Raw genomic sequence first — 27,501 nt, forward strand, 5'->3', positions numbered from 1 at the left:
AATATAATCTACAGGCGTCAGATAAAGGGGTGGCGAGGGTCACAAAGTCCTCAAAAAGGCCAGCCAGTGCAACAGTGAGGGGAGTATCACTGCACAGATTTGCTACATCTGACTGTTCCTTTCTTTTCTCCCTGGTGCCCCCGCCACTGCAGATAATGAACACCCTTGGCGAGTTGATGGTCACACCGGTGGAGCTCCACAAGAGACTCAACACCAAAACATGGCAGGACCACACTGCAGCGTGGGACCAAGTTTTCAGCACAGGTACAAACACAGGATCATGCAATCACATGAATGCATCCTGATCTCAATTAGGGCAACCCTACTCACATCTCAAAAACGGACCCCAGACCAATTTCTTCTCATCAGCAACCCTCTGTGGCACAAAACTCACAATCCAAATCTACAGAAAAACATAGTGAGGGCAGGAGTGTGGTTTGAACCCGGCACTCTGAGTAAAAGGCGGCAGAGTTGTAGTAAACTGCATGACCCAAGGGGAGAGGAGGGGAGGGGAGGTGGTAGCTGTCAAATATTTGTAGTAGCAGGAGGAGGGAGGGATAGTGGGAAGAAAGAGATGATATGAACTGCACATTTTGTTAAATGGTTACATCAAACTCAGCACTTAAAATGCCTCCTCCTCTCAATCAATCAGTCAATCAATCAAGTGAGCATGCAAGCAAAAACCCTATTTTTAGCACCTTTTGTACAACCAGTACAGTTCATAATGCTTTACAAGTCAAGTTTTAAAGTGAGATAGGGTAAATGGAGAAACTACTACTATTATTATTACGAAGAAGAAGCCAAAGAAGAAAATAATAATAATCTAATTAGATGAGTGGCAATATTAAATCAACATCACTAAAATCTAAAATACCTAATTGAACAATATGATACATTTTTAGTTCTTTTTGAACCAACAACAACTGCAGTAGACTGGCAGCTTTTCCAGGGTGTACCCCCCCCCCAAAAAAAATGTCTGGGTCAGAGACAACACTAAGTGAAAGTGTGGGTCACAAACAAAACTCAGATCTTTGAATGGTCTCAAGATTGTTACCCAGATAAGACCAATCTTGAGTACAAAAACACTATTTGTAGAAATGTGTGTCTTGGTGATTTGGTAATAAGTGTCAGCGCATGTTAGTTGACAATTACTAGAGTGTCTAAAGGACATCAAGGCATAGATGGCTTTTAATTTTTTGTTTTTTTTTTTAAATGAAGAAAAAACCAAGGTCATGATGTTTGGACCCAGTCAAGCCTGTGGTGTCTCTTCTATAGAACTGGGCTCCCTGCACCCATATGTAAAACCCATTGTCACAACCTTGGTGTTAAAATGGACAGTGATTTTAAACTTGATGAACAGATAAACTCAGGAGTTAAAATCAGTTTTTATCATCTGAGGCTTTTATCTAAAATTAAATCTGTCGTATCTTTTAATGATTTTGAGTGTTTGATTCATGCTTTTATCTCAACCCGTTTGAACTACTGTAATGCACTTTTTACTGGCATTAACCAGGCCTCCTTTGCGCGCTTATAGTTAGTCCAAAACGCGGCTGCTCATCTTTTAACAGGTACTCATAAGCATGATCACATCGCCCCCATTCTCACCTCTCTCCACTGGCTCCCTGTCCCTTTTAGAATAAATTTTAAGATTTTATTGTTTGTTTTTAAGTCATTAAATTGTCTGGCACCTCAGTATATTGCTGATCTTATACATATCTACGCCCCCATGAGAACATTGAGAGCCGCTGATCAGCTCTGTCTTGTTGTGCCAAAAAGCAAAAGACCGGGGGGACCGTGCTTTTTCAGTGGTGGCTCCTAAGTTATGGAATGAGCTCCCCACTCATCAAAATGGTCCCCACCCTGGATACTTTTAAATCTTGTTTTTAAACTTATTTTTATTCCATGGCTTTTAATACTGCATGAGAGTTGTCTCTGTTTTTATTGTGTTTTGTCTTCTAGTGTTTTATCTTATCTGTAATCTTCTTTTTGTTTTCATATGTTTTTAATCTACTGTATTTTAACTTTATTTTATTTTTATATTATATCTGTTGCACAACACTTTGGTAACCTTGTTGTTTTTTAAAATGTGCTATACAAATAAAGGTGGATTGGCTTGGATTGGAATTAGGACATTATTATTGTGATCCAAAGTTCCTATGTACTGACAAAAGAGACTTTTTGCCCCAACCCAATAAAGTGTTTCAACTGGTAACACTCAAATTAATTAACTTAAGTAATATTTACATCACTGCTAATTTGGGCAAAAGTAATTCGAGTGTTACCAATGGAACTGATGTCATGAGCTTTTCAAAGTGTGAGCCCTAATTTTAGCATGTTGAATGGAAATCACTACTGCATCTTAAAGTAGGAATACTCTGTGATCCCTCAGCCAAAGTCTACATCGACAAGAAGTTGAAGCAGAATGACGTCAGAGCACCAGATGATTTAATTGGTGACATACTGCACCACAGCTGCCTTTCCAAGAAGCAGCTTTACGCTGCCATCACCGAGCTGCAGATAGGAGGTGTAGAGACGGTGAGCAGTTATATTTTATATACCCATTCCTGATTTTTGCTTAAATTTTATTGGCTTTTAGGAAATACCAGATTATTGTGTAACACCCAGTTAACTTTTTAATGTTTCAACTAGTTTCCATAAAGAAAAAAAAAACACTTTTAGAAAATCTGGTAATCCAATTACATTGCTTCAATCAAAAGCATCTAATTTAGTAGTATGAATGTAAGCGAGGAGGCTTAGAGGAACTCCAGCCGTTCCTTAGCTCCTCTCAGGACCCTCATCCAGAATGCTGCCTCACTAAGTAACATCTCGCTCTACTTTCCCTCTATGCTCTAGACTGCCAACAGCATGCTGTGGTTTATTTTCAACATGTCACGTAATCCTGGCGCCCAGAGGAAGCTCCTGGAGGAGATTAGAGAGGTGGTGCCACCTGACCAGGACCCCTGCGGACATCACATCAAGAGTATGCCGTACCTAAAGGCCTGCCTGAAGGAGTCAATGAGGTAGAGCTCGACAGGGTCAATATTCAGTCTTACACAGGGAATGACACGTTGTGCGTTATTGACCATGCTGACAGATTATACTGTATGCCAAAATGTTACAAAGCTGAACCAATCAGTTTTCTAAAACTGGAACTACATACACATCTGTCTGTAGCGTGCATTCAGCTTGTGTATCTGATATGTTTTAGGTATTTTATCCAATTTTCCCGCTTCTAATTATAATTTGCCACATAGATTTACTTTAGCTTGAGTCGCTACATATATAATTTTCATTTTGAGCAAAAATCAAAACGCTATTGAGGTGCATTTATTTCCATAGCTGACATGGGACCATGGGATGTATGTAACACTCTGACTGCCCCTACTGTGACAAACATGACAGTATTTCAAGCACCTAATAAATAGCTTAAGTGTGTCATGCTTCACTGTGAATTTAGTGACAAAATATTAACAAAAACATTTAATTTTTTTTTTCAAATTTCTTGTAGGTTGTCACCGTCAGTTCCATTCACAAGCAGGACCCTGGACAAAGACACGGTGTTGGGAGATTACACCATTCCTAAAGGAGTATGTGTCTTAGTTCTGCTTTGTAGCTGACATGAGCAGGCTACATATTTTGATTTACATGTTAAACAAACTCTAAAACAACTCATTCAAGATACACATCAAACTTGTTTGGATTTGCTCAAGTTTGCCACAAAAAATAAAGAGTACAGAGATGCTATCATATTAGCTTAGCAACACCACATCATCCAAATGCATAAAATGCTATTCTGCTAATGTGACTGTACAAAAAAACAAAAAAAACAGATAAATACAGTTTACGAGGTCTGCGAGAAAAATAACGTACCTTTTTATTTTTTAAAAACTATGGATTTGAATCACGTGCGATTACATCAGCCAACCTTGAACCCTCGTGCGCATGCGAGAGTTTTTTCACGCCTGTCGGTTACGTCATTCGCCTGTGGGCAGGTTTTGAGTGAGGAGTGGTCCAGCCCTCTCGTCGGAATTCCTTTGTCTAACAACTTGCTGAGAGACTGGCGCTTTGCTTTATCAAAATTTTTTCAGAACCTGTGAGGCAGATTATGGGGTGTTACTGTCGCTTTAAGGACTTCCCACGGAGCGGGACGTCGCACAGCGCTCCAAGGCACTGTTGTCAGCCCGTTTCGAGCTGAAAACCTCCAAATTTAAGCCTCTGTTGACCCAGGACGTCATGAGAGAACAGAGAAGTTTCAGAAGAGCTCGGGATCAGCAGTTTATCCGGACAATCCACTGTTTAAAGGAGATTTTGTAATCAAAGACATGCAGACGGATTCGCACGTCGGCAGGCAGCCGGCGCGGCGCACCGCCACAGAAAAAACACCTCCGTGTTGATAACTATTTGTAAAAACCAGGCGGCTTTTGATGGCTTTCAGTAGAGTGAGTATCTGAGAAATTGTTTAACAGCTGGCCATGTTCCAACTTGTCCTTAAAGTAGACCTGCATTGAAATAAATGTGGTCAGATTTCAGAAAGAAATAGCTGATATGTATTTATAAGACCCTTGTGAATGCAGTAAAGCAAATCTGTAAGCCCAAATTTGTAATTCAGCGGAGAAATCTTCGTTTAAAAATGACAAATTTGCAGCAAAAAATTTAGCCCTCTGTGAAAACAGTTTGTACAGCTGTATCATTTCCATGACGTCAGGGACAAGACGACGCGCTCCCGCCTTCAGTCCAATCAAATCGATCAAACGGTCATGTGAAAAAGTCCCCCAAAATAATTTTCAAGCACAAATAAAAGAAATGTGTACTCACCAAACGTGCCGCAAGACAATATGAAGTTTTAAAAAAAGTAGATCCTTCCGTATAAGACAAGAAAAAGGTGCAGATGCAAACTGACGTAAATCCACAAATTACAATTGGCGCAATGCATGCTGGGAGAGGGTCTTGTCCGTGACGTCTCGGCAGCGTCCATGATGAGAGGGACAATTTGCGGAGGGCTAAATGTTAGCTGTAAATCTGTCATTTTCAAATGAAGATTTCTCCATTGAAGGATCTCATGTGTAAATGTAAGTCATTTTTTGTTCAAAAAATCTGACTGCATTTTTTTCAATGCAGGTCTCCTTTAAGGCTTCCAACGGAGGTGTTTTTCCTCTGGCGGCGTGCCGCACCGGCTGCCTGCCGACGCGCCAGTCCGTCCGCACGTCTTTCATTACAAAATTTCCTTTAAACAGTGGAATGTCCGGATAAACTGCTGATCCCGAGCTCTTCTCTGTTCTCTCACGACGTCCTGGGTCAACAGAGGCTTAAATTTGGAGGTTTTCAGCTCGAAACAGGCTGACGACGGCGCCTCGGAGCACTGCGCGACGTCCCACTCCGTGGGAAGTCCTTAAAGCGACAGTAACACCCCATAATCTCTCATCAGCTGTTAAAATTTTCACCAAAAACCAGCTGAATTTCTCAAATGGTATCCACTTCGATCTGCCTCACAGGTTCTGAAAAAATTTTGATAAAGCAAAGCGCCAGTCTCTCAGCAAGTTGTTAGACAAAGGAATTCCGACGAGAGGGCTGGACCACTCCTCACTCAAAGCCTGCCCACAGGCGAATGACGTAACCGTCAGGTGTGAAAAAACTCTCGCATGCCCACGAGGGTTCAAGCTTGTTTGATGTAATCACACATGATTCAAATCCATATAGTTTTTGAAAAAATAAAAAGGTCCGATACTTTTCTCACAGACCTCGTATGGTGGGTTGTAAGACAAGACTGGATAATAATAATAATAATGATAATAATAAAATACATTCTGTTAAACAGTGGTGGACACAGTTCCGAAAATCCGATAACTGATAATTATCTAAGATAATGTTTTCATTATCGGATTATCTTTTTAGATAACTTTAAAAACCATTATCGGACTAATTATCTTGCAGTAAATTTGTGTCCGATAATTTTTAGCCCGATAACGTGGTAAATAAAGCTGAACAACTACAAACATTTGCAAAATTTAAAATCAGTTGAGCACCTACCTGTTAATTGTTTCGGAGCAGATGTGTAGTTCTACCGTCTGCAAAGCAGAGAAGAGCTGCCTCTAGAAGAAACCGCTCTATCTTCTGCAGGCAAAGAAGAACTGGTCACTAAAAAAAACCTCATTTCTTTTAACCCCATACTGATACGTGGGCAGTATCACCCAAGTCATCCAGAGGCATACATTTTTAACTTATGGTTCAAATTTTAACCAAACTAATTTTGGACAAGTTATTCAAATTAACGTCATGTGTTGTGAAAGTGTAGGAACACGGACCCACAACAGGGGGCGTAAATGAACGGGCAATGGATAAGCCAAAACAGTAACAATTTAATGTTGTAAATTGTGCACAACGGAATACAGACAACAACAAGTTTGGAACTACAGTCAATTACACATTGGGTGACGTGTGGGCAGGCTTGAGGATAGGAGACGCCCGTCCAGAACCGAGCCGGATCCCACACGGCCCTCACCGCCAACAGATCTGAAGAACACCGGAGCCGCCAAGTCCTGAGTCCCCAGGTGGCCACCGTCTCCAGCTGTCAGACCTGGCACTGCTCCAAGGTAGCTGATTTCTCGGCAGGGAGGTGGAGTTGCAGTCCGGCCTTTATGGTGGTGGTGATGTGGATGAGTGACAGCTGGTGCTGATGACGAGTGACAGCTGTCACTCCCGGTTGCTATGACGCCCTCTCGTGCTTGAAGCCCGCATTTCAAGCAGTGTGCCATCTGGTGGTGGTGGGCCAGCAGTACCTCCTCTTCAGCGGCCCACACAACAGGATCCCCCCTCAACGGGCGCCTCCTGGTGCCCGACCAGGCTTGTCTGGGTGCCGCCGGTAGAAGTCGGCCAGGAGGGCCGGGTCCAGGATGAAGCTCCTCTTCACCCAGGAGCGTTCTTCGGGTCCATACCCCTCCCAGTCCACCAAATACTGGAACCCCCGGCCCTTCCGACGGACATCCAGGATCCGGCGCACGGTCCAAGCCGGCTCCCCGTCGATGATCCGGGCAGGAGGCGGCGCCGGTCCAGGGGTACAGAGGGGTGAAACGTGGTGAGGTTTGATGCGTGACACATGGAAAACCAGGTGGATCCGCAGTGAAGCTGACAGCTTCAGCTTCACTGCGGCTGGACTGAGGATTTTGAGTATGGTGAAAGGTCCAATGTATCTGTCCTTTAACTTCTGGGATTCCACTTGCAGGGGAATGTCTTTTGAGGAAAGCCAAACCTCCTGCCCAGGCTGATACGTAGGGGCCGGGGCACACCGGCGGTCTGCATGGTTCTTGGCCCTCGTCCGGGCTTTGAGCAGGGCAGAGTGGGCGGTACGCCACACCCGACGGCACCTTCTCAGATGGGCCTGGACTGAGGGCACCCCGACCTCTCCCTCCACTAGCGGGAACAATGGGGACTGGTACCCCAAACACACCTCAAACGGGGAGAGGCCGGTAGCAGACGATACTTGGCTATTATGAGCGTACTCGATCCAGGCCAGATGGTTACTCCAGGCCGTCAGGTGCGCGGAGGTCACGCAGCGGAGGGCCTGCTCCAATTCCTGGTTCGCCCGCTCTGCCTGTCCGTTCGTCTGAGGATGGTACCCGGACGAGAGACTCACGGTGGCCCCCAGTTCCCTGCAGAAACTCCTCCAGACCTGAGAGGAGAACTGAGGACCACGGTCTGAGACAATATCTGATGGAATCCCATGCAGACGCACGACGTGGTGGACCAGGAGGTCTGCAGTCTCCTGGGCCGTCGGGAGCTTCGGGAGGGCCACGAAGTGGGCCACCTTGGAGAACCGGTCCACTATCGTGAGGATGGTAGTCATGCCCTGGGACGGCGGGAGGCCCATGACAAAGTCCAGGCTGATGTGAGGCCAGGGGCGATGAGGCACGGGCAGAGACTGGAGGAGGCCTTGGGCCTTGTGGTGGTCGGCTTTGCTCCTGGCACAGGTGGTGCAGGCCTGGACATACTCCCAGACGTCGGCTTCCATAGACGCCCACCAGAAGCGCTGCCGGACCACTGCCATGGTCCTTCGCACCCCTGGATGACAGGAGAGCTTGGAACCGTGACAGAAGTCTAGGACTGCAGCCCTGGCCTCTGGTGGGACGTACAATTTGTCCCTCGGACCTGTCCCCGGGTCCGGGCTCCGTGTCAGGGCCTCCCGGACGGTCTTCTCCACGTCCCTGGTGAGGGTGGCCACGACAGTGGACTCGGGGATGATGGTTTCCGCCGGGTCTGACAGCTCGGTCTTGACCTCCTCTTCGTGCACCCGGGACAGGGCGTCAGATCGTTGGTTCTTCGTCCTGGGGCGGTAGGTGATCCGAAAGTCAAAACGCCCGAAGAACAGTGACCAGCGGGCTTGCCTGGGGTTCAGCCGCCTGGCGGTCCGAATGCACTCCAGGTTCGGATGGTCCGTGAAAACCGTAAATGGTACCGATGGTCCCTCCAACAGGTGTCTCCACTCCTCAAGAGCCTCCTTCACCGCAAGAAGTTCCCGATTGCCGACGTCATAGTTCCTTTCAGCCGGGGTCAACCTGCGGGAAAAGTAGGCACAAGGATGGAGAACCTTGTCGGACTCCCCGCTCTGGGATAGCACGGCTCCTATCCCTGAGTCAGAGGCATCCACTTCAACTATAAACTGGCGACTGAGATCGGGCTGCACCAGAACTGGTGCAGTCGAGAACCGGCGTTTCAACTCCCTAAACGCGGCTTCGCACCGATCCGACCAGGTGAAGGGGACTTTTGTGGAGGTCAGGGCTGTCAGGGGGCTAACTACCTGACTGTAGCCCTTGATGAACCTCCGGTAAAAATTTGCAAAACCCGAGGAACTGTTGCAGTTTCCTACGGTTTGTTGGTTGGGGCGAATCTCTCACCGCCACAACCTTGGCCGGATCAGGGGCGACGGAGTTTGAGGAGATTATGAACCCCAGGAAGGACAAAGAAGTGCGGTGGAACTCGCACTTCTTGCCCTTCACAAACAGCCGGTTCTCCAACAATCGCTGCAGGACCTGACGTACATGCTTGACATGGGTCTCAGGATCCCGAGAAAAGATAAGTATATCGTCTAGATATACAAAGACAAACCGACGCAGGAAGTTCCGCAAGACGTCATTAACCAACGCTTGGAACGTCGCGGGCGCATTGGTGAGGCCGAACGGCATGACCAGGTACTCAAAGTGACCTAACGGGGTGTTAAATGCCGTCTTCCACTCATCTCCCTCCCGGATCTGAACCAGGTGATAAGCATTCCTAAGATCCAATTTTGTGAAAATTTGGGCTCCATGCAAGGGTGTGAACACTGAATCCAACAGAGGTAACGGGTATCGGTTGCGAACCGTGATCTCGTTCAGCCCTCTGTAATCAATGCATGGACGGAGTCTGCCGTCCTTCTTGCCCACAAAAAAGAAACCAGCACCCATCGGGGAGGTGGAGTTCCGGATCAACCCGGCAGCTAACGAGTCCCGGATGTAGGTCTCCATTGATTCGCGTTCTGGACGTGAGAGGTTGTACAGCCTGCTGGACGGGTACTCAGCGCCCGGTATCAAATCAATGGCACAATCATACGGACGGTGCGGGGGCAGCGTGAGTGCCAGATCCTTGCTGAAGACGTCAGCAAGGTCATGGTACTCGGATGGCACCGCCGCCAGATTGGGGGGGACTAAAACCTCCTCCTTAACTGTCACACCGGGTGGAACCGAGGATCCTAAACACTCCCGATGGCAGGTTTCGCTCCACTGAACCACAATCCCAGACGGCCAATCAATCAGCGGATTGTGTTTTAACACCCATGGAAAACCCAAAATCACTCGGGAGGTAGAAGGTGTTACATAAAACACAATCTCCTCCCTGTGATTTCCAGACGCAACCAATGTCACTGGCTGTGTCTGGTGTGTGATTAGTGGAAGAAGGGTGCCATCTAGTGCCCGCACCGACAATGGTGACAGTAAGGCCACTAGAGGGAGCCCAACCTCCTTTGCCCATCTGCTATCCAGCAGATTCCCCTCCGACCCCGTGTCCACCAGTGCTGGGGCGTGAAGGGTTAGATCCCCACTCAGGATCGTGACTGGGATGCGTGCAGATTTTCGGGGTCTCTCCGTGTGGGTATTGTGACCCACCCTTAGCCCAGTCTCTAAGGACGAGTGCTACTGTATTGACCATTTGGAGCATTTTTTCTGTGTGTGCTCGGTTGAGCTGCAGAGAAAACACTCCCCACGGATCAGCCTCCTTTGTCTCTGATCTGATCGCCTTTTGGCCCTGCTCGTTTCCATAGCAACGTCAGCAGGGGGAGCTGTCGTCACATGGAGTGCCCTGGCTGTGGAGCGTGGGGAAGTCGGCTCCCTTTCGGACGCGGGAGGAAGAGGGACGGCTTGTGCCTGACCACGCCCTTCGTCTCGCTCCCGCCGGTGTTCTGTTAATCGGTTGTCTAACCGTATAACCAGGTCGATAAGCCCGTCTAAATCCCGCGGCTCGTCCTTCGCCACCAGGTGCTCCTTAAGGACCAGAGACAGTCCGTTTACAAAGGTGGCGCGGAGCGCAACAGCATTCCAGCCGGCTCGCGCTGCCGCGATGCGGAAGTCGACTGCATACTTCGCTGCGCTCCGACACCCCTGTCTTATCGACAGCAGCACGCTTGAAGCGGTCTCGCCTCTATGAGGGTGGTCGAACACCTGTCGGAACTCCCTCACAAACCCAGCGTATGTCGTTAGGAGCAGTGAATTCTGCTCCCAGAGCGCCGTAGCCCAGGCGCGTGCCTCTCCTCGAAGCAAATTTGTAACGTAAGCCACCCGGCTAGCATCTGACGCGTACATGACGGGACGCTGTGAAAAGACGAGCGAGCACTGCATCAAGAAGTCCGCGCACGTCTCCACACAGCCTCCGTATGGCTCCGGAGGGCTTATGTATGCTTCAGGGGAAGGTGGGGGGGTTCGTTGAACGACCAGTGGAATGTCTGTTTCTGGCATTCGGTCAGCAGGAGGAGGTGCTGCAGCAGCGCCCTGGGCATGCGCTTCCACCTGGGCGGTGAGAGCCTCCATCCTTCGATTGAGAACAATGCTCTGTTCGGTAACTAAGTCCAACCGAGCAGTGAAAGAGGTTAAGATGTGCTGCAGCTCACCTAACACGCCTCCTGCTGGCGCCTGTGCACCTCGCTCTTCCATTGGCTGTTCAAGCGATGGTTGACGCCCCTCGGGGTCCATGACGCTGGCCGAGAAATCCTGTTGTGAAAGTGTAGGAACATGGACCCACAACAGGGGGCGTAAATGAACGGGCAATGGATAAGCCAAAACAGTAACAATTTAATGTTGTAAATTGTGCACAACGGAATACAGACAACAACAAGTTTGGAACTACAGTCAATTACACATTGGGTGACGTGTGGGCAGGCTTGAGGATAGGAGACGCCCATCCAGAACTGAGCCGGATCCCACATGGCCCTCACCGCCAACAGATCTGAAGAACACCGGAGCCGCCAAGTCCTGAGTCCCCAGGTGGCCACCGTCTCCAGCTGTCAGACCTGGCACTGCTCCAAGGTAGCTGATTTCTCGGCGGGGAGGTGGAGTTGCAGTCTGGCCTTTATGGTGGTGGTGATGTGGATGAGTGACAGCTGGTGCTGATGACGAGTGACAGCTGTCACTCCCGGTTGCTATGACGCCCTCTCGTGCTTGAACCCCGCACTTCAAGCAGGGCGCCATCTGGTGGTGGTGGGCCAGCAGTACCTCCTCTTCAGCGGCCCACACAACAGTCATGTCTGAAGTTTTATAAAGTGAAAATATCAGATATATGTTTTAGTTTTAAAGTAATGTGCTAATTTTTAAGGTTTTAGTGTGGACATGCTATGTCCAGGTGCATTATGGGTATTGATAGGGTAATCTCAGTATGTTCACGACATGAGTAATGCATTTCAGACACTCTGATCAGGCTCTACGGACAACAGTATTAAACTCTAGTGCCTAAAACTCTCGTGAATATATTCTCTGGGTTTATAGACATTGTTATTGTGTTTGTGTTTATTAAATTCCACGCATCTTAAATGTAGCAGATACGGATTATCTGGAATTTTGTTTTGGCACGTTTTTACGGTCTCTACTGCCATCTACTGTCCAGTAGTGTTCATGGTAGTATTGAAACTGAAGCTGGGCATATATTTTCAATCACTGTACTTGGTTCCAGCTCAAACTGTACCACAGAACCGCACGGTGTAAAAGTTCAGAGCGGCCGATTTATGTTCTCACACACATTGTACATTCAAAAACCACACGTCGGACTTGTGTTTCCAGAAGCAAAACATAAACAGAAGCTTTTTTTTGTAATTTAATTTACATTTCTTATTTTTTACAAAAACTCTTGATGGGAGACATCAAAGTTAAAAAAAAACATTACAAGACAGGTCTGCGGTGTTTGCACAGGCACAGTGATAGAGGTTGGATGCTTGTAGTGCTTCAGCAGCAGGACACGCTCACGACGGCCGATCAGAATATCAAACAGGTTTGATTTTCATCTGACCATACAATCGGCGATCAGGAGGTGGTCATGAGATGTTAAACACAGCTTGTTACTCCATGTATACTAAACGATGCAGGACGTGCAATTAACCAGAAACTCAGTGCAAAAAATTCTCGCATGAATGAAAAATCAGCTGAAAAAGGACCAAAACTCACACAGTGTGAACCCAGCTTAAGTACTGAACGTCTGGCACCAGTAGATCATGGCAGTGTTCTATTTATTTTTTATATTTTTATTTGTTATATCAGACTTACAACTAATTACAACTTGGCTTTTTTTTTTTTTTTTTTTGAAAATGCCTGCAGGGGTGGTGGCCAAGTGGTTAATGCGCTTGGTTTCAGTGCAGAAGGTTCTGGGTTCAAATCCCACCCCTGCCACATTTCTCCATGTAATGTGGAGTTACGTCAGGAAGGGCATCCGGCATAAAACCTGTGCCAATTCAACATGCAGATCCACCTTGGATTTGCTGTGGCAACCCCGAATGCAAACAAGAGAGCAGCCGAAGGGACTTACTTACCTGTTTTTACAAATAAAAAAATGGAATATTTTACAAAAGCACATTTATCTGTAAACACCAACACATGACTCGTCACATTAACGTGTTGGTTTACATAATGAATGACTCAACCAAATCAGTGTTAGCGGAGGCACTTTTACCCAGAATCCTTTGCGATTTGTCTGTTTGTTACAAAACTTCAGAATTAGTGCATTATTCAGCATTAAAATATATATGTTATATTTTAGCTTTGTACAAATGACAGAATTGACATTAATGGAGTTATTCTATCAGTATTAATTTTATTTATACACAAAACCATAACTCAGCATTGCTTTATTTTCCAAGACCTCTGCCTGACGGGAGCACTGTGATTGAGTAGAGAGTTGAGCTTCGTGGCTCCTCTCAACTTGCTTCTGTGCTGGAAGCTATGTAGTAAACAGGAGCTTCCAGCGGGGGGCAAGATGTTCAAAGACAGAACTGCAGGCTCATTGTTTGGGTCTATTGTCGCTTTTGATGCTACCAGAAGCGATTGTGGTGTTAAAACTCAAAATCATCTTGTTAGTAGTTGTAAGTGTACCAGAGACAATACTGGAATTTATCTGTTGTCTGTGACTTCCGATACATTTTTGGGTGGCTTATCGTTTTATCTTTATCAAAGATAACTTTTCAATTATCTGATTATCTGTTATTGAAGTTAATTTTTTGGTTATCTGTGCCCACCACTGCTGTTAAATAAATGTGAACTTACTTGGTTTCTGATCATGCTAGCTGCTAACTTAGCTAGCCTTACCAAACTTATAATGATGGGCAAAACAACTTAATTTCTTTGAGTTCATGTGTTAAAGAATATGGTATGTATCAGAAAGAAGGAAAGAAGCTAATGATATGTTATTTTCCTCCTCTTTATAGACCGTTTTAATGATTAACAGCCATGCAGTGAGTACCAGTGAGGAGTACTTTGATGATGAGAAGCAGTTCAAACCTGAACGCTGGCTGCGGGAGAATAGCACCATTAACCCATTTGCCCACATTCCTTTTGGTATTGGAAAAAGGATGTGCATCGGCCGGAGGCTGGCAGAATTGCAGCTGCAGCTGGCAATGTGCTGGGTACGTTCAGATGTAATTAAGCTTTATGCCATATGTGAAAATAATACGCTAGATAGACTGCCGGCCTGTCCAAGGTGTATCCCCCACCACCACCTTCCTTATGAAAAATTAATGAAATATAGAAAATGAATGAATGAGTGACATACAAATAATGAATGTTTGAGTGCAATGGTACGAATACGAGGGCTGTCAATAAAGTTACGGTCCTTTTTATTTTTTTCAAAAACTATATGGATTTCATTCATATGTTTTTACGTCAGACATGCTTGAACCCTCGTGCGCATGCGTGAGTTTTTCCACGCCTGTCGGTGACGTCATTCGCCTGTGAGCACTCCTTGTGGGAGGAGTCGTCCAGCCCCTCGTCGGAATTCCTTTGTCTGAGAAGTTGCTGAGAGACTGGCGCGTTGTTTGATCAAAATTTTTGCTAAACCTGTGAGACACATCGAAGTGGACACGGTTCGAAAAATTAAGCTGGTTTTCAGTGAAAATTTTAACGGCTGATGAGAGATTTTGAGGTGATTCTGTCGCTTTAAGGACTTTTCACGGTGCGAGACGTCGCACAGCGCTCTCAGGCGGCGTCGTCAGCCTGTTCAAGCTGAAAACCTCCACATTTCAGGCTCTATTGATCCAGGACGTCGTGAGAGAACAGAGAAGTTTCAGAAGAAGTCGGTTTCAGCATTTTATCCGGATATTCCACTGTTAAAGGAGATTTTTTTAATGAAAGACGTGCGGACGGGTCCGCGCATCGGGACGCAGCCGCCGCGACGCTCCGCCACAGGAAAAACACCTGTGTTGAAAGCCTTAAGGACAAGTTGGAACATGTCCTGCCTGTTAAACAATTTCTCATATACTCACTCCACTGAAAGCCATCAAAAGCCGCCTGGATTTTACAAATGGTTATCAACACGGAGGTGTTTTTCCTGTGCCGCCGCACCGCGTCGGCTGCGTCCCGACGCGCGGATCCGTCCGCACGTCTTTCATTAAAAAAATCTCCTTTAACAGTGGAATATCCGGATAAAATGCTGAAACCGACTTCTTCTGAAACTTCTCTGTTCTCTCACGACGTCCTGGATCAATAGAGCCTGAAATGTGGAGGTTTTCAGCTTGAACAGGCTGATGACGCTGCCTGAGAGCGCTGCGCGACGTCTCACACCGTGAAAAGTCCTTAAAGCGACAGAATCACCTCAAAATCTCTCATCAGCTGTTAAAATTTTCACTGAAAACCAGCTTAATTTTTCGAACCGTGTCCACTTCGATGTGTCTCACAGGTTTAGAAAAAATTTTGATCAAACAACGCGCCAGTCTCTCAGCAACTTCTCAGACAAAGGAATTCCGACGAGGGGCTGGACGACTCCTCCCACAAGGAGTGCTCACAGGCGAATGACGTCACCGACAGGCGTGGAAAAACTCACGCATGCGCACGAGGGTTCAAGCATGTCTGACGTAAAAACATATGAATGAAATCCATATAGTTTTTGAAAAAAATAAAAAGGACCGTTACTTTATTGACAGCCCTCGTATTTCATGAGGTGAAAGATGGAATGTTCCATTAAATGAAGTGAACCTCATGAAACATTCATTATTTGTTTTATAGAATGCCTAAAAATTTTATATTTTATTAATTTAGAAACAGAAAAGGGACCAATTACTTTGGTGCGTGTCACTGGCCATTTGACGTCAAGAGGTTCCAAACACTCCATCCATCCATCCATCCATTTTCTTCCGCTTTATCCAGAGTCGGGTCGCAGGGGCAGCAGCTCAAGCAAAGCCGCCCAGACCTCCAATCCACACACACCTCCCCCAGCTCCTCCGGGGGAACCCCAAGGCGTTCCCAAGCCAGCCGAGAGATGTAGTCCCTCCAGCGTGTCCTGGGTCTTCCCCGGGGCCTCCTCCCAATGGGACGTGCCCGGAACACCTGTCCAGTGAGGCGTCCAGGGGGCATCCGGAAAAGATGCCCAAGCCACCTCAACTGACTCCTTTCAACGTGGAGGAGCAGCGGCTCAATTCCAAGCTCCTCCCGAGTGACCGAGCTCCTCACCCTATCTCTAAGGGAGCGCCCAGCCACCCTGCGGAGGAAACTCATCTCGGCCGCTTGTACTCGCGATCTCGATCTTTCGGTCATGAGCCAAATCTCATGACCATAGGTGAGGATCGGAACGTAGATCGATCAGTAAATCGAGAGCTTTGCCCCCGTACTCAACTCTCTCTTCACCACAATGGTCCGATACAGCGACCGCATCACTGCAGATGCTGCACCAATCCGTCTATTGATCTAACGCTCCATCCGTCCCTCACTCATGAACAAGACCCCAAGATACTTAAACTCCTCCACTTGAGGCAAGGACACTCCACCGACCTGAAGAGGGCAAAGCACCTTTTTCCGGTCGAGAACCATGGCCTCGGATTTGGAGGTGCTGATTTTCATCCCGGACGCTTCACACTCAGCTGCAAACCGCCCAATGCACGCTGAAGGTCCTGATTTGACAAAGCCAACAGAACCACATCATCCGCAAACAGCAGAGACGAGATTCTGTGGTTCACAAACCAGACCCCCTCTACACCCTGGCTGCACCTAGAAATTCTGTCCATAAAAATAATGAACAGAACCGGTGACAAAGGGCAGCCCTGGCGGAGGCCAACGTGCACTGGAAACAGGTTTGACTTACTACCGGCAATGCGAACCAAGCTCCTGCTGCGGTCGTACAGGGACTGGATAGCCCTTAGCAAAGGACCCCGTACTCCCGGAGCACTCCCCACAGGGTGCCCAGAGGGACACGGTTGAACGCCTTCTCCAGATCCACAAAACACATGTGGACTGGTTTGGCGAACTCCCATGAACCCTCAAGCATCCGATGGAGCGTGTAGAGCTGGTCCAGTGTGACGCGACCAGGACGAAAACCACACTGCTCCTCCTGAATCTGAGGTTCGACCATCGGTCGAATACTCCTTTCCAGTACTCTGGAATAGACCTTACCGGGGAGGCTGAGGAGTGTGATCTCCCTATAGTTGGAACACACCCTCCGGTCCCCCTTCTTAAACAGAGAGACCACCACCCCGGTCTGCCAATCCAGAGGCACTGTCCCCAATCGCCACATGATGTTGAAGAGGCATGTCAAATCAAATCAAATCAAATCAATTTTATTTATATAGTGCCAAATCACAACAAACAGTTGCCCCAAGGCGCTTTATATTGTAAGGCAAAGCCATACAATAATTACGGAAAAACCCCAACGGTCAAAACGACCCCCTGTGAGCAAGCACTTGGCGACAGTGGGAAGGAAAAACTCCCTTTTAACAGGAAGAAACCTCCAGCAGAACCAGGCTCAGGGAGGGGCAGTCTTCTGCTGGGACTGGTTGGGGCTGAGGGAGAGAACCAGGAAAAAGACATGCTGTGGAAGGGAGCAGAGATCAATCACTAATGATTAAATGCAGAGTGGTGCATACAGAGCAAAAAGAGAAAGAAACACTCAGTGCATCATGGGAACCCCCCAGCAGTCTACGTCTATAGCAGCATAACTAAGGGATGGTTCAGGGTCACCCAATCCAGCCGTAACTATAAGCTTTAGCAAAAAGGAAAGTTTTAAGCCTAATCTTAAAAGTAGAGAGGGTGTCTGTCTCCCTGATCTGAATTGGGAACTGGTTCCACAGGAGAGGAGCCTGAAAGCTGAAGGCTCTGCCTCCCATTCTACTCTTACAAACCCTAGGAACTACAAGTAAGCCTGCAGTCTGAGAGCGAAGCGCTCTATTGGGGTGATATGGTACTATGAGGTCCCTAAGATAAGATGGGACCTGATTATTCAAAACCTTATAAGTAAGAAGAAGAATTTTAAATTCTATTCTAGAATTAACAGGAAGCCAATGAAGAGAGGCCAATATGGGTGAGATATGCTCTCTCCTTCTAGTCCCTGTCAGTACTCTAGCTGCAGCATTTTGAATTAACTGAAGGCTTTTCAGGGAACTTTTAGGACAACCTGATAATAATGAATTACAATAGTCCAGCCTAGAGGAAATACATGCATGAATTAGTTTTTCAGCATCACTCTGAGACAAGACCTTTCTAATTTTAGAGATATTGCGCAAATGCAAAAAAGCAGTCCTACATATTTGTTTAATATGCGCATTGAATGACATATCCTGATCAAAAGTGACTCCAAGATTTCTCACAGTATTACCAGAGGTCAGGGTAATGCCATCCAGAGTAAGGATCTGGTTAGACACCATGTTTCTAAGATTTGTGGGTCCAAGTACAATAACTTCAGTTTTATCTGAGTTTAAAAGCAGGAAATTAGAGGTCATCCATGTCTTTATGTCTGTAAGACAATCCTGCAGTTTAGCTAATTGGTGTGTGTCCTCTGGCTTCATGGATAGATAAAGCTGGGTATCATCTGCGTAACAATGAAAATTTAAGCAATACCGTAAGAAAGAAGATCATTTGTAACCTTCACTAATGCTGTTTCTGTACTATGATGGATTCTAAAACCTGACTGAAACTCTTCAAATAGACCATTCCTCTGCAGATGATCAGTTAGCTGTTTTACAACTACCCTTTCAAGAATTTGAGAGAAAAGGAAGGTTGGAGATTGGCCTATAATTAGCTAAGATAGCTGGGTCAAGTGATGGCTTTTTAAGTAATGGTTTAATTACTGCCACCTTAAAAGCCTGTGGTACATAGCCAACTAATAAAGATAGATTGATCATATTTAAGATCGAAGCATTAATTAATGGTAGGGCTTCCTTGAGCAGCCTGGTAGGAATGGGGTCTAATAGACATGTTGATGGTTTGGATGAAGTAACTAATGAAAATAACTCAGACAGAACAATCGGAGAGAAAGAGTCTAACCAAATCCCGGCATCACTGAAAGCAGCCAAAGATAGTGAGATAGAAGATGGTTATGAGTAATTTTTTTCTCTAATAGTTAAAATTTTATTAGCAAAGAAAGTCATGAAGTCATTACTAGTTAAAGTTAAAGGAATACTCGGCTCAATAGAGCTCTGACTCTTTGTCAGCCTGGCTACAGTGCTGAAAAGAAACCTGGGGTTGTTCTTATTTTCTTCAATTAGTGATGAGTAGTAAGATGTCCTAGCTTTACGGAGGGCTTTTTTATAGAGCAACAGACTCTTTTTCCAGGCTAAGTGAAGATCTTCTAAAGTAGTGAGACGCAATATCTGCTTTAAGCTGCAAGTTTGTGAGTTATACCACGGAGTCAGGCACTTCTGATTTAAGGCTCTCTTTTTCAGAGGAGCTACAGCATCCAAAGTTGTCTTCAATGAGGATGTAAAACTATTTACGAGATACTCTATCTCACTCACAGAGTTTAGGTAGCTACTCTGCACTGTGTTGGTATATGGCATTAGAGAACATAAAGAAGGAATCATATCCTTAAACCTAGTTACAGTGCTTTCTGAAAGACTTCTAGTGTAATGAAACTTATTCCCCACTGCTGGGTAGTCCATCAGAGTAAATGTAAATGTTATTAAGAAATGATCAGACAGAAGGGAGTTTTCAGGGAATACTGTTAAGTCTTCAATTTCCATACCATAAGTCAGAACAAGATCTAAGATATGATTAAAGTGGTGGGTGGACTCATTTACATTTTGAGCAAAGCCAGTTGAGTCTAATAATAGATTAAATGCAGTGTTGAGGCTGTCATTCTCAGCATTTGTGTGGATGTTAAAATCGCCCACTATAATTATCTTATCTGAGCTAAGCGCTAAGTCAGACAAAAGGTCTGAAAATTCACAGAGAAACTCACAGTAACGACCAGGTGGACGATAGATAATAACAAATAAAACTGGTTTTTGGGACTTCCAATTTGGATGGACAAGACTAAGAGTCAAGCTTTCAAATGAATTAAAGCTCTGTCTGGGTTTTTGATTAATTAATAAGCTGGAATGGAAGATTGCTGCTAATCCTCCCCCTCGGCCCGTGCTACGAGCATTCTGGCAGTTAGTGTGACTCGGGGGTGTTGACTCATTTAAACTAACATATTCATCCTGCTGTAACCAGGTTTCTGTTAGGCAGAATAAATCAATATGTTTATCAATTATTATATCATTTACTAACAGGGACTTAGAAGAGAGAGACCTAATGTTTAATAGACCACATTTAACTGTTTTAGTCTGTGGTGCAGTTGAAGGTGCTATATTATTATTTTTTCTTTTTGAATTTTTATGCTTAAATAGATAGCATACTGGATTTGTTTTTTCTTTTGTGTAAGAAGAATGAGCAGCATCAATAATTTGCTAAGTGCTGTCACCACTCGTGTGCACGCACGGTGGTTGCAGTGTATACAATGGTCACAGTGTGCAATAGTACAAATCATACAGAACCAAATTTGCACACAAAATGGAACCAAAATTGCGTGCTAAATGGAGCACAATGGCAAATTGGATTAATGATCAATATCACCTGACATACAAACCACCAATCAAAGGACAAGGATCTATTCGGGCATTATATAATATGTCAGTCAAACCTGCATGGTTAATGTGTTGGTTACATTATCACTGTAAAACATGATGTGTGTGCCCCCTCCCTTATTGTGTATGTGATGTGTTGCAGCAATCTTGCACAAATAAATGAGATGCATTTTTCACAACTTTGAGGAAATATGATCATGTAACATACTGACCTTTTATGCTGAACCGATGAGTTTGCAGTATGGCTGTGACTGTAATCACAATGAAGAAGGTGTTAATGCTCAGATGCATCATAATTCACTCAGTTGTGCAACAATTTAGTTTCCCATCATGACAAGAGTTTTTTGTTTTTTTTTTCTTTTGAAAGTGCAGCTAATGACATGGCTAAGGCTAGCAATGCTTAACAATCAAGTCAGGTCAGGTTGAGAAGCATCTACAGATGCCCCTAACCGTCGCTGTGTCCACCACAGTATGGAATAGTCTTGGGTTCTGGATGGCAACCACCCAGACAAACAATTGGTTCATCCACACCTCTCGAAAATAACCCTCTATCTGCAACAGCCAGGTGAAACATGAACGCTGTGCTGGGTCCTCAAACAAATGTGTCACATGGCCAAAATATCATAGCTGACGTTCAATCACGGTGCAAGTGATACTCCTCCTGTTTAGCAATGAAAGAAAAAAAAAAACATTCCACAGCAGTATGTGGAGTACCAAGCTGCAATAATGTGAACACACCTAAAAACCCATAAAAGACAAAAAAAGATGTAATACCGTATATATCTCTGGCAACTGATATCTCAAACATTAAACAAAATGTCATTATTGGTAGCCAAAAGTATTTTTTTCTCACACATAACCCTCTTACTCATTAGATAAAATGTGTTTGTTCTTTTTTTTGTCAGCTGGTGAGAGACTTTGAGATTGTGGCAACAGACAACAAGCCACTTGACATGATCCATTCTGGACTGCTGGTGCCCAACAGAGAGCTACCCGTCGCCTTCATCAGCAGATGAGATAAGGTGTGTTCATGTTAAATTCACTACATCTTTGCTGTTTAATATTTGTCCGATTTCACTTTGCTGATGTCCTCTCTTCCACTGCAAGGACAAAAGCTTTTACGCTCATTCATTGTTTCTTTATTCTCTTCTTGTTCAGGTTTCACGTTCACCTTTACTCGATCTTGTAAGAGAAAGACGATACCTCTGCTGCCTTGGCCTTGACGGGCCGTTGACTCCCTGTAATGCTGCTCTGTAAATAGACAAATTATTATACATGTAATCATTCAAAAAATACCTCACAATTGTACATAACACTATTTAAAACTTATACTTAATGCAGTTAATGAGTGATGAAAATGCCAGTTGTTGTGTAACAAGGCAGCTGTCTTAAAATCTTAATGAAATGTTTTGCTTTGGACACAAAATGTAAGATTTTATAGCTTATTTTGCTGTTATATAATGCATGTTTTTCTTTATGTACATATGAATTGCATTTACAGTGTTATAATGATGTACATGTACACTGTTTTGAGTAGATTTGTATTTTATTCATTTAAATACAGTGAAATCAGAAATACAGTTACTGCAACCATATATTATCTTCGTCTGGATTTAGTTTTAAAATTGATACTGATTTAAGTGGTAAAAGACCACAAGGACACTTTTTACTGAAACATAACAAAAGCTTAATATTCTTACAAAAATTCTGCATTTATATTTGTAATAAATTTTTATTATTCAAATAATTTAAAAGGTTCTGTATGCAGTCAAACAAACCTGAAATGTCATCAAATTCCATATATTCCATATATTTTAGGTGTTGAACCTGCAACATCCATCCATCTTCTTGATGCGCTTGCTCGAAATAAGGGTCATGGTGGGGCTGGAGCCTATCCCAGAAGCCATATTGCATGAGGCAGAATACACCCTGGACAGGACACCAGTCTGACAAACAAACACACCTAAAGGTCAATTTCAAGTTTCTAATGCATCTAACCTGCATGTCTTTGGATATGGGAGGACGTCGGAGCACCTGGAGCACCCACGTGAACTAGAGTGTCTTGATTAGACAGAGTGGTGTCATCTCAGAACATTGCGCCATTTTGGTTCAAACTGCACTGAACTACTGAATGAACCTTTTATGTTTTCAACATTTTTTAAAATAATTTAACCACATAAGCAATGCATCCAGGTCCAGGCGCTATCAAAATAAATATAAAAATAGTTAAGCTATCAAATTTACAAAAATTTACAATTTATGATGATTTATTTAATTTAAAGCCTGATTTATGCAGCTGCACAGCTGTAACTCCGTGTCATGCAATGACATGACATGGACATGACAAGCTTTTCTTTCTACAATCATCACCTCCAATTCAAAGGAAAGCTGAACATTTTCCACTTTTACCGACTTCGTGCTGTAAATGTGTGGACTTTTCTGATCCATTTATCAGCATGTGCGCGATAAAAACTGTTATAATATGATGGGAGACAAAGGACTGAAAGCAGAAACGTGTGAAATCACAGCTGTTTGCATCTGAATTAACAGGTGCACGTCAGGCTTCAGGTCCCAGTCTGAACACCATTTGAAAAAAATGAATGTTCGGGCTTTTAATCACAGAAATGACTCCGGTCCCACATGCGAGGGGTTTAATGGAAATACATTGCGATCGGACGGGACATTTTATCTGTTGTGAGCGAAAAATCCACTGTACAAAATCCGTTACATACGGTGTTCATGACATGGAAACAATACAAAAACTTTGGGACTTTTTTTGTTCGGTGACTGTGAATATCCAGTTTATATGATGACGGTTTAGGTGAGTTTTACTGTACATGGGACTGAACAATAAATTTACCTCTCAAAACTTTGATGATGAAGTCGCTTCCATCCCACACAGCTGACTTTATTTTCCCAAATGTTTCTTCTGTTTGGATCTGAAGAGAATCTGTACATCTTGAAGCTCTTGTTGTGTCTATTTGTGCCTCCAAATGCACAACAACCCAGCATTTTCAGCGAATAAAAAAAAAAAAAAAAAAAAAAGCTAGATTTCCATGCAGACAGACAGCTATTTTGAACCAAAGATGGCACCATGGGTCACGTGACCAATTTTTTTTCGACTTGTCATATCGCCACTCTATCAAGGCACTCTAACATGAACAACACATCCACACAGAAAGGGCCAGGTGGGAACCAAACCCAGGCCTTCTTGCTGTGATGCACTGTCACTGACAGTTTGACACTGTCTCACTTTCAGACCTCTCTGAGACTGTTAGACAGTTGTACAGTAGTGTTCAGAATAATAGCAGTGCTATGTGACTAAAAAGATTAATCCAGGTTTTGAGTATATTTCTTATTGTTACATGGGAAACAAGGTACCAGTAGATTCAGTAGATTCTCACAAATCCAACAAGACCAAGCATTCATGATTTGCACACTCTTAAGGCTATGAAATTGGGCTATTAGTAAAAAAAAAAAGTAGAAAAGGGGGTGTTCACAATAATAGTAGTGTGGCATTCAGTCAGTGAGTTCGTCAGTTTTGTGGAACAAACAGGTGTGAATCAGGTGTCCCCTATTTAAGGCACCTGTTGAACATGCTTTTCTCTTTGAAAGCCTGAGGAAAATGGGATGTTCAAGACATTGTTCAGATGAACAGCGTAGTTTGATTAAAAAGCTGATTGGATAGGGGAAAACTTATACGCAGGTGCAAAAAATTATAGGCTGTTCATCTACAATGATCTCCAATGCTTTAAAATGGACAAAAAAACAGAGACGTGTGGAAGAAAACAGGAAACAACCATCAAAATGGATAGAAGAATAACCAGAATGGCAAAGGCTCACCCATTGATCAGCTCCAGGATGATCAAAGACAGTCTGGAGTTACCTGTAAGTGCTGTGACAGAAGATGCCTGTGTGAAGCTAATTTATTTGCAAGAATCCCCCGCAAAGTCCCTCTGTTAAATAAAAGACGTGCAGAAGAGGTTACAATTTGCCAAAGAACACATCAACTGGCCTAAAGAGAAATGGAGGAATATTTTGTGGACCGATGAGAGTAAAATTGTTCTTTTTAGGTCCAAGGGCCACAGACAGCTTGTGAGACGACCCCCAAACTCTGAATTCAAGCCACAGTTCACAGTGAAGCCAGTGAAGCATGGTGGTGCAAGCATCATGATATGGGCATGTTTCTCCTACTATGGTGTTGGGCCTATATATCACATACCAGGTATCATGGATCAGTTTGGATATGTCAAAATACTTGAAGAGGTCATGTTGCCTTATGCTGAAGAGGACATGCCCTTGAAATGGGTGTTTCAACAAGACAATGACCCCAAGCACACTAGTAAACAAGCAAAATCTTGGTTCAAAACCAACAAAATTAATGCCTCGCAGATGTGAAGAAATCATGAAAAACTGTGGTTATACAACTAAATATTAGTTTAGTGATTCACAGGATTGCTAAAAAAGCAGTTTGAACATAATAGTTTTGAGTTTGTAGCATCAACAGTTTGGTCTTGTTGGATTTGTGAGAATCTATTGAATCTACTGGTACCTTATTTCCCATGTAACAATAAGAAATATACTCAAAACCTGGATTAATCTTTTTAGTAACATAGCATTACTATTATTCTGAACACTACTGTAGGTATCAACTTGTCCCACAGATTGTATTCCTACTTGCCTTTTTAAAGAAGTATGGAATACCACTGGGCATGCTGTTTTAGATATTGTCAATAACATGCTTGTTTCCAGCAATGTGCCCATCTTTTATAATAGAGCTGTGATAGAACCTCTCTTGAAAAAGCCTAGCTTGGATGCACAAAATGCTGCAAACTACAGACCTATATCTAAGCTTCCTTTTCTATCAAAAAGTTTAGAAAAAATTGTGTTAGTACAATTTCAGTCTTTTTTACCACACAATGTCATGGACGGCTTTCAGTCTGGCTATAAGCCTTTTCATAGAACAGAGACAGCACTTTTAAAGATCTTTAATGATTTGCTTTTATTTACTGACTCTGGAAATGCACCTGTTCTTTTGCTTTTAGATCTTACAGCTGTGTTTTACACAGTCAACCACAACATCTTACTTTCTCGTTTCGGACATTGTGTTGGTGTCAGGGGGATAAAACTCACCTGGTTTAGGTCCTACTTGTTTGAAAGGTCCTATTCTGATAAAGTTGGGGACTTTTTCTCCTCACAAGTCCCATTGTCTTGTGGAGTACCCCAGGGGTCTATCCTTGGGCATATATTGTTCTCTTTGTATCTCCTGCCACTCGGAAAAATTTTTAAAAACCACGGTGTGTCTTACCATTTTTATGCAGATGACTCGCAAATTTATGTCCCCATAAATGCCTGATGCCAGTTGACAACTTTTTAAATCTAAATTAGTCCAAGACAGAAATTGTTGTTTTTAAGACTAACTCTGCTTTTATTTTTAATTCTGACTTGGACTCTTATCAACAGTTCATCAAGCCTACTGTCACCAGCCTTGGCATCATACTTAATGGTGATTTTAGATTTGACAGGCAAATAAATGCCGTTGTTAAGTCTAGTTTTTATCAACTTCAGGTTTTATCTCGCCTTAAACTGGTTTTTAACTCTCAGTGATTTTGAACAAGTGACCCATGATTTTATCTCCACACATCTTGACTACTGTAACGCGTTGTACACTGGGATTAGTCAAGCAAACTTGTCACGCTTACAGTTAGTCCAAAATTCTGCTGCTCATCTTTTAACCGGCACACGTCGTAGAGAGCACATCACTCCCATTTTAATTGCATTGCACTGGCTTCCTGTTCATTTTAGAATTGATTTTAAAATTTTGCTGTTTGTTTATAAAGCTTTGCATGGACTGGTGCCTGCATACATCGCAGACCTCATTGTCCCTTACATTCCCACATGTTCGCTTAGGTCTGAGAGCCAGTTCCAGGCCTTTTCAGTGGTTGGCCCCAAATTGTGGAATTCTCTTCCTTCACACATTAAAACAGCTCCATCTATTGATGTTTTTAAATTTCATTTTAAAATGTATTTTTACTCACTGGTGTTTAACCCGGCATAAGAATTTTGTGGTCCTCTGACTCACTATTTTGTTAAAGTGCATTTTATGTCAGATTTTTTTTTCATATTGATTGTAATTGTTTTACTGTATGTGGCATTTTAATTGTATTTTCTTTTTTCTTTTTCTTCTTCTAATTAGTGTTATTTGGTTTTCTGTGCAGCACTTTGGATACTTTGTGTTGGTAAAATGTGCTATATGAATAGGTGGATTGGATTGGATTGGAACAAAGACCTTAAGTTAAAGAAGAACAACAAGTGCTGGTGAGGTTTGAACTTATAGCTGGTTTACACAACCGCTTTTCCAACCACGTACCTACAGAAAGAGATGTGTGCTTTCACTTTTGATAGACAGGCAGACAGCATTGGTCTCATTCATCCTTTGCTTTTTGAAACAAAATAGAATATTGTTTAGTTTGTCATTTTACATACAATATTAGATGCAGTTGAATCTTATTCAAAGTTCACTTTTTTGTTCACTTATGTGACCAAGGCTACAGCCGTGACAGCACAGGTTGGCTGCTTTGGAGACAAAGCCAGACATGCAAGATTGAGATGGTTTAGAGGAGGGACCCAGTGTATATAGGAAGAAGGATGATGAGGATGGAGCAACCAGGCAGGAGAAGAAGAATGAGGTCAAAAAGGAGGTTTATGCAGGTGGTTGGTGTGACAGTGGAAGCTGCAAAGGACAGGTTGAAAATGGAGACAGACGAAATCTGACAGTTTGAAAATGGAGACAGACAAAATCTGCTGCGACTCATATATTACAATAGCACATTAATAACTACACTATACAACTGCAGGTGCAGCAAATGACAGCTCACTTTTATTTAGAGTTTCAAGATAGCTGCCCTTTTCACTCTCAGTCATTCTGCCTGCAACAAATTTGTGGAAAACAGGCTTTC

The 27,501-nt window shown here is 43.9% G+C and overlaps 1 protein-coding gene across 1 annotated transcript in view; it reads left to right on the plus strand.

Moving 5' to 3' along the window:
* The window catches only part of LOC117507739 (1,25-dihydroxyvitamin D(3) 24-hydroxylase, mitochondrial), a 95,673-nt gene extending 73,536 nt beyond the window's left edge, over positions 1-22,137 (plus strand). Inside the window, exons 7-13 of the mRNA XM_034167552.1 lie at positions 153-264; positions 2,390-2,535; positions 2,854-3,020; positions 3,509-3,587; positions 13,925-14,122; positions 21,448-21,564; positions 21,701-22,137. Coding sequence (XP_034023443.1) covers positions 153-264; positions 2,390-2,535; positions 2,854-3,020; positions 3,509-3,587; positions 13,925-14,122; positions 21,448-21,558 — 813 coding nt within the window. The 3' untranslated portion in view covers positions 21,559-21,564; positions 21,701-22,137. The remainder of the gene's footprint in view (positions 1-152; positions 265-2,389; positions 2,536-2,853; positions 3,021-3,508; positions 3,588-13,924; positions 14,123-21,447; positions 21,565-21,700) is intronic.
* Positions 22,138-27,501: the final 5,364 nt, after the last annotated feature.

This window comes from Thalassophryne amazonica, chromosome 3 (assembly GCF_902500255.1).
Source record: "Thalassophryne amazonica chromosome 3, fThaAma1.1, whole genome shotgun sequence".
Lineage (NCBI taxonomy): Eukaryota > Metazoa > Chordata > Actinopteri > Batrachoidiformes > Batrachoididae > Thalassophryne > Thalassophryne amazonica.